Source organism: Tupaia chinensis, unplaced genomic scaffold (assembly GCF_000334495.1).
Source record: "Tupaia chinensis unplaced genomic scaffold, TupChi_1.0 Scaffold000164_1, whole genome shotgun sequence".
NCBI classification, from domain to species: domain Eukaryota; kingdom Metazoa; phylum Chordata; class Mammalia; order Scandentia; family Tupaiidae; genus Tupaia; species Tupaia belangeri.
In genome coordinates, this window is record NW_006159638.1 from 2,944,289 (window position 1) to 2,956,179 (window position 11,891).

Sequence of the window (11,891 nt, forward strand, 5' to 3'; positions counted from 1 at the left end):
CGGTCTCTTCCCCTGGGGGGAAGCCGCCTCAAATCACTGTCTTAAATCCTTGTTAAAATTCTCAGTTTCATGAAAGTTAATTTTAAATGCAAATTTATATCTTAAAGGAGAAAAGAAACTCTTTTGAGTCTGATTCTGTGCTAGAACTGTTTCTAAAAGAGAAGTTTAGTTTAACTTGAGCCCCAGTTAAGTCAAAAAGCTAAGGGAAAGTGAGTTGCTTCATTTCTTTTCTAAAAAGGTCAGGAAAAGTTCCCTTATCTATTGGGATATACTTCTACCAGATTACAGTTTTTATTTTTTTAAGTTATAAAGAATGTATATGCAGAAGGAATGGCTGATAGGAGAACCTAGAGAAAAAACCAAAACCTTCTTTTAATTACCTTTATCAGGTTAGCAGGGGAACAGGCAACTATGCCTTAGGTAGAGAAAGGTGATTAGCATTCAGAATACTGAATGTAGGAAAGGTATGATTTCAAGATAAGTTGAAGGGTAAGTTAGAAAGAAGCAACTTTTTTAAGCCTAAGTATAAAACTAGGATCAGATCAAAGAGGAATTGTTAATAAGACTCAAGGATTAGTTGAAAGTAAAGTCCTTAATTATAACTAGTGGATTTAATGAAGTCAATTGTGTTGGAAATTATCATAGAGATCAACCAACCCAACTTCAAGCTTTGGTTGCAAGGAACAGATGCTTCCTCCAGCTGACACAAACCAAAGAGGCAAATTTATTAAAAGGTTACAGAAACTAAGAACTGGAAGAAGTCCAGACATGGAGAATAAAGTAGATCTAAGAACTTGTTATTTATTTCAGGGCATACTCCTTTATTTCATTTAAAGTTGATGTATATATTCACATCTGTGACATAAAGTTATTATTTGAGCAGGATCATTGAAATTCTAGAGTATTTTGAATCAAAATTACAAGCACAAATCTGTAAGGTGGTGATACTATCACTGTGCTAAAAACACAATTTCACATTTATAACTCCTCTAACACAGTTCGCATTAGTGAACTACAACTATAGAACTGCAGTTAATGATGAAAGACTTAGCTCACCTAGACGAATCTTCTTATTCTACCACAGGGAAACTGTAGCCCAGCAAGACATGATATGACCAAGACTTCCCAAAGGCTTAGCAGTAGAGCCAGAACAAGAATTGAGATCCTTTAATAACTGCTATATCAGCCTTTTACAACACAGAGAATAATGAGTAGGAGAGAACTTTGTTAAGAGCCTGTGTGTTCTGTGCTGTCAGACTGTCTCTGGATAAGTACTTTGCCTAAACCATCAATTGTACAATGGGGATGAGGTTATTTTGAGAATTAAAAGAGATGACCAATGCACAGTTATCAACATAGTATCTAGTAGATATAAATGCTCAATAAATAATAGCAGTTATTAATAGGAATTTTTTTTTACTCCATAACAGATAACTCAATGATTTTTGAAACTATTTTAATTTTCTACTCATAAGTCTGTAGTCAATTATAGCCCCACTAAGTTTAGCTGGACTTTGTTTTTTTTGGGGGGGGGCTCATGTCTATTCTGTGGATTTAACTATCTCACAACAAAGGCTGAAAGAACTCCCCCTATTTTGATCATGTTCTTCTCATGATGGAGAAGAGTATAATCATGGGACCCATGTGATACTCCTCTTCCAGCATCTATCATGTGTTGAGTTCTGTTCATATGGCATTGGTATAATTATGGGACACATGTGATACTCCTCTTCCAGCATCTATCGTGTGTTGAGTTCTGCTCATATGGCATTGGTCACAGCAAGTCATTTGGCCAAATAGGAAGTCAATGGGGTACTGTATCCCCAAGCAGGTCATGTTCAGAGAGGAGAGGAAGAATACAGTCTGGAACAGAAAAGTAATGAGAAAAACTGTGGTCACTGAGACAAGAGCCTCTGAAGAATCTTGAATAATCTGAAACTTGAACCCACGCAAGTTATCTGTACTATCACGTGTCTTCAAAATCGTGGGCCATTTAGGAAAACCAGAGGTGCAGGGAAGATACTGAGTTATTTAGGGAGTACTGAGCATGAGGATATTTAATGTCACCCCTTCTCCCACAAACTTCACTAGGTGGAAGAGATATTTAGAGTTCATTCAATTTAGCATTTCCAGTCCTGGAAGGTATTTTAAAGAGTTCACATCCTAAGAGCAGCAATGGGATTTGTTTTTATATTCATTAGTAATAATAAACAAAAAAAAACCCTCAGTCAATTAAATGTTTGCATAAACACTGTTTCCCTTGTAAATGGAACAGGCCAAGAGCCTCCAGGTATGTGTGAGGATGCCTGTTTGATGGTAAGTGGAGATTAGATGACTTTGCTAATGATTTGTAACTTAGTTTATAACACAGATGAGCACTACTAGGCGCATCTTTATTTTCACACATTTTTCATTGTTTTTAATCTTAGTCATGTGTTGTTTATATTTGTTCTCAACTCTGAGTAATTTAATGAGGAAGAAAAAAACATAATTCTGCCAATTTTCCTCTGGATACTTTTCTCCAGACCCATAAATTTCCTTCATCTGAAGGAAAAAAAGAAAAGAAAAACAAACAGCTAAACAAGGTATCTCTAATATTTCATAATATTATGTAGAAAAGAGAAGTAAATCAAAGCTACTTAGTATATATCCTGTTTCTAACCAACAATTCATTATGTAAATAAACATTGACGATGCTTTGAAGTTCATTTCAGATGAGGGGACAGATCAGAACTATTCTGTATTTCCATTATTTTCACATTTCAGTACAACTACACAGGACAGTCCCTCTGCCTGGGAGGATCTGCTCTTTCTTCTTTTGCTGCCTGGTGCTTGTCCTATGTAGCCTGAATCTACAGCTCAGCTCTCCCCTCCTAATAGAGAAAGAATTACTTTCCCCAATTCTCCAGCTGTGTTTGTTCCTCATTCCTTAACATTCCCATAGCACTTGCAGGGGATTACCTCCTTGTTCACCCTATTTTTGAAAATGGTCACTGAATCTGTCTCTCTGACTTGATCCTGAGCTCAGAGCAAGGACAACTTGATACTTACGGTGCTTAGCACAGTGCCTCTCACCGACACTGTACTCAGAAAATCCTTCTTTAATGGATGAGAGAAGGCAGAATTAAAGCTTGATGGATATGATTAAAAACTGGGGTGGAAGAGCTACATGGTTGAACAGAAGTAACTCAATGCTCTGCAAGGTTGACTCACATGGAAAGGTGCTCTGTTTGCTTCTGAAGACCTCCCTGAATAGGCTGGGCATGCTTATGCCCATGACCATGGCTGGTTGAGGCCAGGAGTGGATCATAGTGTGAAGACCTTTGGGGATGCCTTTCTTTATCTCTCAGTCTCTCTCTCCCCTTATGAAGAAAGGAATCATAAACTTAAAAATAGAAACCAAAAAAGACATGGAGGGGGAGAGCATTTCAGAAAGAAGTAAAGTATGCATAGGTAAATAGTAAAATGAAACTGATATGCACAAAGAATGTTTAAGGAGCCATAAATAGACAACTGCAACTAGACCAGAGAATTCAGGAAAAGATGCCCTGAAACACAGTGGGGCATTTAGGTTCATTGTAGGAAAGCCTTGAGGGACACCTCTTGTCTTAGTCTGTTCTGACTGCCATATGTTAAAATATCATGTAGTGCATGGCTTAAACAAAAGAAATGATCAGGGACATGCTCTTATAACCTCATCTGCCAAGGGCCCTATGACAAAATACCAAATACCATCACATTTGGAGGTTAGAGCTTCAACATATGAATTTTGAGGGGATACAATTCAGCCATAGCATCCAGCCATACTAAGTGGTTAAAGAAGTGATCACTAGTAAAGAGAGTAGATCAAAATCTCCACCATCCATCCCTGTCATTTTTGGGGTTCTATTCTATTGTTCGTTTAAGAAAGTGAATGAAATCCCAGAAATCAGCATTTCCAATTGAAGGGGCAGTAAAGCCCAAGGGCAAGAAAAAAGTAACCTTTTAATTTCTGAGATGAATGAACAAAGTAATTTTTGTGAGTGTTATCTTCTATTTTCACAGCAGCCATAAATCATACCTTTGGGAGCTGTACCATTTTACTTTTAAATGTACATTTTGAAAAGAACACAATCGTTTCTTATTATGCTCCTTTTGTACGATTTCATTGCATTCATCACTAGTCAGAGGGTCCTGTTGATTCTGTGGCAAGAAAACTATTTGTTATATTCACAGTCCAAGTACCTACTGATTAGTATGGGCATTTAATATTTGCTGATCAGAGTAGCAGTACAGTCTTCCTCTAAGATTTACTGCTGTCTCCATTTACCTGTGATCCATTTTTCATTGTCTTTTAGGCCTGGATTCCTTTAGTTTCATTCATTTTCTTAAGAATTAGCATCCATGGGATGCTGTTTTTATCCATTTGAAAGTTCATGTCCTTTTGCAAATGATTTGAGCCAAGATTGAGAATTCTGCTACCTGCTTTGCAGAAAGTTGTTGCTGCTTAAAATTTTCTGGGCATTTCTCATTGATAGATAGTACAAATATACAGTGTTAATATAATGGGCAACAAACTCCAGAGCATTTCCATAGCTCCCAACTATCAGATGACATACATAAATATATGACTTGGGGACAGCTGAAATTGTTTCCACGCTTCGAGCTCTCCTTCTATTTGACTGGTTCACAATATTAGATTGAATCCCAAGGTGGTACTGATAATCATCAGCTGTTTTTCTTGCCAAGTCTCTTTGTTTAAATGCATTCTTTCATTATCCGTGTGCTTTTTTTAAAAAATAGAGGAGAGAATGCTTTTAATTGAATAATCTGTATTCTGTCAGATATTCCTTCTCCTTAGGAACATATCTGGAAACTTACTTTGCTATTTTTATTTATCCTGCCAGTGCAGTATATTGATGAAAGAACTGAGGTCCAATAGTGTTAAAACAAGACATGAAATATTGATTAATTCTTTTTTTAAGTTCCCTTTTTACTCCTGAGTATAGAAAGTTTCAGAAGCTGCAGCCAGTAGTGTGCTCTCCATAAACCTCCATTATTGGAAGGGTCCTGATGCTCTTAGGACTTGGAGAGATGGTTATTAAGCTTTTGTAAGATTAGCTCTGAGTGCCCCAGCCACAACTCTTACTGGGTCATGAAGAAATGAGTAGAAGGTGTTGAATTGAGGCTGCAAAGATTGGGCCAAAGGCCCCCAGAGGAACCATCACATGAAAGGAGGTACCCACAGAGCTGAGGCACCTGAACAACTTATCCTCATTCCCACCTAACACTTTTTTTCATTCATCATTATACATTCCTCTACTACAGGCCAATCCTTGCCTTTTGAGTTTTGGCAAACTGCATTTGCAGATTCTCAGGGTTACATTAACAGGTAAGATAATGATTTGGAACTGGCCAAACCTGAATGGCTTCAGATTGACCTGTAAAGAAAGAGAAATATGTAAGGTGCTTGACTGTAATGAGTGAGCTTAGTAACTACAGAGAAGCAGAATCTGGCTTCTCTATAGTTTTAGGATCAGAGATACCCTCAGATACTCAGGGAGTCAAAAAAATCTGTTGCCGATTTAGGACCCAGGTGAGCTTAGAACAAAGGGGTGTGTGGTAAAATGTGGCTGAAAATGACACAGGGCAGCCCCTCCTCCCTCCCCAACAAATATTTGCATTGCCCAAAGTGTCAGTAGTTCTGAGACTGAACACCCTATCCAAAGAAAGTGCTATTGATTTTTCCATCAAAGTATAAGCTTCCTGAGTTCAGAACCCAAGTCACTGGGCTAATGGTGTTCGATACTTAGTAGAGGATTCATGTGACTAGATGGTAAATTCAACATAATCCAGTTTTCTTTGGAAGAGTAACCATTTCAGTAACCAGTTCCTCCCCTGAAATTATCTCCCCCAGATGGGAAATGTCACTCAGTTGAAAGTGCCAGCTTGCGAGGCCACGGTGAGGGCGGGGGGCGGGGGAATGATTGACCTTATGTTTCCAGAAATGAGAAGAGAGAAAGTGTGTTCAGAAACAAGGGTGCGGGCAAATGAAGGATGTCGGTGGCCCAAACTATTGAGATTAGTGAAAATAAGGACAGCGAATTCCTGTTTCCATATGATGACCTTTGGACATCAAAATGAGTAGACACTAAGGGGTGAAGTAGCTTATATCCTACTGATAATAAACTAGATGAAAGAGCCTACTTTCAATGAGGTGACTTTAAGCACATGCTGTTATCAAGGTGTTGACAGCATCATTTTTCCAAGAAATGAGCAAGTAAACTTAAGTAGTTTTTAAGTTTTAAGTATCTTGATTACCAAATAGCAGTGGGATGTTGAGCCTGACCAGTAGAAACAAAGGATTGTTTGCTTCCTCTTAACACTCCTGCCTTTATTTTCCCCTGCACAACTCATTATTCTGCTGCATTAATTTAAGCTTTCCTATTGTACTGAATTAGGAGCTTAAATTCTCTTATCATCCCTGTGGGAATCTTGATTGTTTATTTGTGGATGACAATAATTGTGTTTATCGATCCCCAAATGTAGAAGGTATAAAAAGTGCTATGGCTGGTGGCCAGCTGGTACATAGTACTGCATGCGTGAGTGACAAATTACAAGACAATATTTGGCCCCAGAGGAGACCTTTAAGAATTTTTTTAAGGCACTTGATAGTTATCACTGGGTCTCTCCAAGCTAGAAAGCATAAACGACTTCACATACATCACGTCAAATCTTTTTTTTTTTCTTTTTTTTTTTTTTTTTTTTTTTTTCGTGTGTGCTCACCAGAGAGAGACATAAAGAGGGAAAGTGAAAAATCACCTACCTCCCAGGGGGAATGGCCATGCCACAATCTCTTAAACAAAAAGGCCTTCACATACCTCCCGTCAAATCTTTTTTTTTTTCTTTTTTTTTTTTTTTATCTGTTTTCGTTGTTGAATGTTAAGAGGTCTACTTGGGTGGAATTTTTACTTCTGCTTTCTCATGTGCCCACACTGCAGTACAGGAGAGTTTGGAAAAAAATGCAGCTGTGAAAATTCCCAGAGCCACTATCCAGGCCACTGAGTTCCTTTATGAACCCAGATCACTAGGGCCTTTATTCATAAAAATTCCTAGATTATTTCGGCAGTTGCGATTATTCCACTGCAAGCATTGTTGTATGGATACTAGCTCTGATTATTTTGAGAGGAAACCACTTTGCTTACCCCAACATGTACTTCTGTGGGTAGGAAACCTCATGCAAATTCATATCTCAAATTCTTTTAGAAGCATCAGGGAGGAAAATGCAACTGTCTAATTAAATGCTGTTTGTAGGACAGGGCACTTGGGCAGTACAAGTCTCCCCAATCTGAATTAAATGCAATGTATCTGGCTTCAAGAATCTGGGAACTAATTAGCATGATCTGTCTACCCAGAAACAAAATAAATCAGGTTAGGCCTGAAAGGAATCACGATCAGAAATGTGATAAAATTGCTAAGTAGATGATAAGATGGAAAGATTTCTGACCAAATGCCAAACGCTGAGCTTCTTAACCCCCTTTCCTTGTGGTAAAGAGAACAGGGCTATGTTGCGGAGCCACTGTAACAATTACATCACTTCTGAGGGCTCTGTTCTGAAGGGTCAAGAGAGCTTGTTTTGCTTCCTATTGTCCCCTAGTCACACAGAGGATCCCCCTTTGTCTTGGAGTTGTAATATTATCTTGATCCTTGATGGTTAGTATGTTCATCGAGGGACTACATCAAGAGAAAAGGACTTGTTAGAATTTATATATTTTTTTTCCTCATTCAAATTCATCTTTACCTTTAATATTGTGGACCAGTTGTGCCTTCAGCCTTGTACAGTAATTTCAACCCGTTCCAGGGGCCCTTATGTGAAGGAGGGAAACATGAAGTTCCTTTCCCAAGCATAGTAACTATAACCTCTGCCACTGCAAGATGGAAACTTCCTACTCAGCTTCTCTTTTCACATGCTTATGCACATTTAGTGTCATGTCATGCCCATCACACACATGAGCTGTGATCTAACTAGCTTGTATTTGCTGATTACAATATCCAGTGCACTTAATCGTGGGGAAACTATTGAGGATGATGACCACAGAATCATTTGATTTTTTTAAATGGGAGGAAACCTTAGATCTTACTTACTTCAACTGTGTCTTTGTATTGACAGGGAAATTGAGACTCAACTAAGCTAACTACAGTGTCTACAGGAGTCCTAATTTCAATTCTTCATTGACTCTGAAACACATGGGCTTGTGAATTGTTGCACTGTCTTGTGATCTATTGTTTTAACATGTGTACCTCCCCTCACTAGACCAAGTGCTCTTTCAGAAATAACCATCCCTAGCATCTAGCACAGTAGAACATAACAAGATCCTAACAAATGTTTGTGGGAAATGAATAAATATGTGAAGAAAAGTGAAACTTGTTCTTTTCTAATCATGTAAAAGCAAATACTATAAGTTTTAGCAATTTACAGAAGGGTTAAGTAATGGGGAACAGAGACGATAGAGACAGTTGAAGGTAAAAAAAAAAAAGTAGTATGACAAAGCAAAAAGAGGACAAAAGAGTGTGCAATTTAGTAGAAATAATAACAAAAATTCCTAATTCAATTTGGGGTCAAAATACTCACCCCTTCTGATCTCTCCCAAATGCTTTCAGCATTTCCCAACACTATTCCTCCTCAGACCCAGAATGCAGGATCAGCCACAGGTTAAAATCTTTAGTGGACCTCAGTTCTCGGAGGTACATCTTCCTGCCGATTTAGCACCTTTTCCTGGTCACTGTTGTTGCTACTATTCCTGTCACAGAGGAAAGTAGATGTAACTCAACATCATCCAATTTCTGCATTGTTTCCAATTTAGAAGATATGCACCAGGAGATGCAAATGAGTGGATATTTACATAATAACATGTTAGACTCAGCAATGAGCAAGCAGAGAGGACATATATGGGTTGAGTTGGGCTCTTCTTGAGAATCACGTGAAGTCAGTGAAAATAAGGGATACAAAATCCAGTCATCAGCTGTGAGTTTGTAAGTCTGTATTGCTCCTGAAATGATGGTATGTTGTAATTAATTTGACACTAGCAAGTACATGTTTAGAGAAAGAGAAGGGACCAGCAGATGGTGGGATGGTTACATCGCTGGACTCCTCTCACGTAGTTGTCTGTGACTGGTGTCTTAGACTCAGCAACTTAAAACTCACACTGGGTGTGTTTACATGTGTGTCCAAGATCCCAAGAGGAGAATGGAGGATAAGTGATTGTTGCATGGCCATTCCCCAGGTGGTTGATTTCTTGCTTTCTATTTCTCTGTCTCTGTCTCTCCAGCAAGCACATGCACCTTACAGCAAAATCTCTTCAGAAAAAAAAAATGAGAAAGAAGGAAGAGAGAAGGACCAAAGGATTCAGGACTCCTTAATTATAGCACACTGATGGGTTGTCCTGGGCAAGTGCATCCACAATGTTGAATATCAGTGGGTACCAATTACCAGCTGGTAGGCTGTACCAGAGAATGGTTATCAGTGTCTGAGGTTCAATTTGTGAAGAACTGGCTATCAGGACCAACAGATGGTGTAATGGTTACATTGCTGGACTCCCACATAGTTGATCACGGTTCGAGTCCTGGACCCAGTGGCTTGAAATTCACACTGGGCATGTGTGCTTGTGTGCCCAGGATAACAGAAGGAGAATGGAGGAGAAGGGACTGCGACATGATCATCCCCTGCCCGTCCCAAGGGGTGATTTCTCATATTCTGTTTCTGTCTCTTCAGCGAGTGCACCTACCCTATAGTAAAAATCTCTCTCAAAAAAAAAAAGAAGAAGAAGAAGATGATGATGATGAAGACAAAGACTAAGAAGTGGCTATGTCCTATAAATACTACACCAAGAAGTCTAGATGTAAAACAGGAATTTAGTCTTTTTTTTTTAAGTATGCTCCTGTATACCTGCCAAACTTAGGGTGATTCAAATGTTCCTATGGGGAACTATGGGGAGAAATGTTTGGGGTTTTTTGTTTGTTTGGTTCTGTTTTATTTTAGTTTGCTATATGGCACGTGAGCTCTCCAGAGAGAGAAAAGAAGACCAAGAGAGGAAAAGTGAGAAATCGCCCCCCAGGGAGTATGGCCATGCTTGTAATCCCTTCTCCTCCATTTTCTTCTCAGGATTTTAGGCATTCACACACACATGCCTGGCATCTAAGACTCCAACAGTGTAGTTGGCCATGTGGGATCCAGCCACCTTAACCTTCCTGCCATCTGCTGGCCCCCTGTGGGGAGAAATTTTAAGCAAATAGGCAGTCATCTGTTTTGGATGGATTATATCACCTTGGCTAAGGACAAATGCAAAGATTTAGCTTTTCATTGGATATTCTTTTTAATTTACTTGGCACGTGGTAGACCTGTCCGATTAGCACTACTTTTAATTCCACCCACACCCTCTGCCCAGTCACTATGCTTTGCAGTAGCTCCTCCTTGAACATACCACACATACTTCCATATTTGTGATTTTGCCCTTCCTGCTTCCTCTTCCCAGAATACTTTTCCCTCATGTGGTTCCCATGGCTTCTTCCCACATCAGCCTGCCTGCTCCCCCAGCCCTTTTTATTCTAGACTTTTGCTGTGCTGATTATTACCCTGATCAATACAATCACCACCAAATTCAATCCCTTGGCTTCCATGAAAACAGAAACTTTGGTTGTTTTGTTGCCTGTATATTCCCTACATCTAAACAATGATTGGTGCACAATATATGTGCAGTAAATGTGCTTTAAAGAGGTTTTTAACAGAGGAGAAGTTTTGTCTCATGATGCCTGAAAAGCAGTTAAGAAAAACTTCCAGATACTTTCATAAACCAAATCATTCACCAACACTGCATTCAGTTTCTACTTAGAAACCCAAGAAGCCTTCGAGAAAGTAATATGTCCAGGTAACCAAGATAACACCATTATCATTCAGTTCCCAATAGGGCTCCAAGCAACTTTTAGAAAATCTGTCCTGTGATATACAGCACTAATTTGTGTCTTATGGAAAATTAAATAAATTATTTTTCACCTGAAGGGAGCTGGATTATTTGACTTCAGATAGTTGCCATATGGCTTCTTTTCCAGACAACATAGCTTTGAGGCTTAAGGTAGTCAGAGCAAGAGCATGCCTATAAATTATTCAGAGATAATTCAAAATAAGTGTGTATCTTTGACAGATTGTCAAGTTTCGTAATGCTTTTTCCCGATAACAAGTGCTGCTTTTGATACAATGTTTGCTCATTTCTCACACTCTTTATTGTTGCTCTGTGTATGTTTTGTGTTCTGTGTCGTTTGTTGTTTGTTGTTGTTCCCCCACAGAGTCCAGTCCGGCTCTTATCTCAGCACGGGGTGGTTTACCTTCATTCTGGCCATGGATGCCTGTTACAGCATTCATGTCTACGGGATGATAAACGACACCTACTGCAAGTAAGATCACAGGAAATTATTTTTATGCAGTTGCAATTCTGATATCTTGTCAAAATATCACAATTCATTTTAATGCCATAAATCTGAGGAGCAGATAAAGCAACAATTATTTCCCGGTGTTCTTTGCTGATATGACATTTTATTGTCAGTGCATCAAGTTGTGACTTTTAGGAGTGATAAAAGAAAAATATTTACCACAGCCTAATGTCAAATGTCAGAAGGAACACTGTTTCCTTAATCAGTGGCATATCAGGGACTTGTGATTTGGAAATACAGAATAGGTTTACTGGTTATTTAATTTGCAAAAGCAAGTGTGTTAAAAAAACTGCTGTTCTAATTGCTTGATGGCTATCTACTCAATGGCTATATTTGATCATGAAGGACAAAATGTCCTGAAACCTTAGAGAAGCATCAACTTAGAGAAACTGACAATTGAACACAAATTCATGGAAATTACATTTTAC

General features: G+C 38.7%; 1 protein-coding gene and 1 pseudogene across 2 annotated transcripts in view; one reads left to right on the forward strand and one right to left on the reverse strand.

Moving 5' to 3' along the window:
* The window catches only part of ST6GALNAC3 (ST6 N-acetylgalactosaminide alpha-2,6-sialyltransferase 3), a 612,627-nt gene that overhangs the window by 597,850 nt on the left and 2,886 nt on the right, over positions 1 to 11,891 (forward strand). For both annotated transcript variants that reach the window (XM_006146060.3, XM_006146059.3), the window contains exon 4: positions 11,320 to 11,427. In XM_006146060.3, coding sequence (XP_006146122.1) covers positions 11,320 to 11,427 — 108 coding nt within the window. The remainder of the gene's footprint in view (positions 1 to 11,319; positions 11,428 to 11,891) is intronic.
* LOC102475867 (40S ribosomal protein S8-like) overlaps positions 1 to 11,891 on the reverse strand; it is a 68,602-nt pseudogene that overhangs the window by 13,625 nt on the left and 43,086 nt on the right.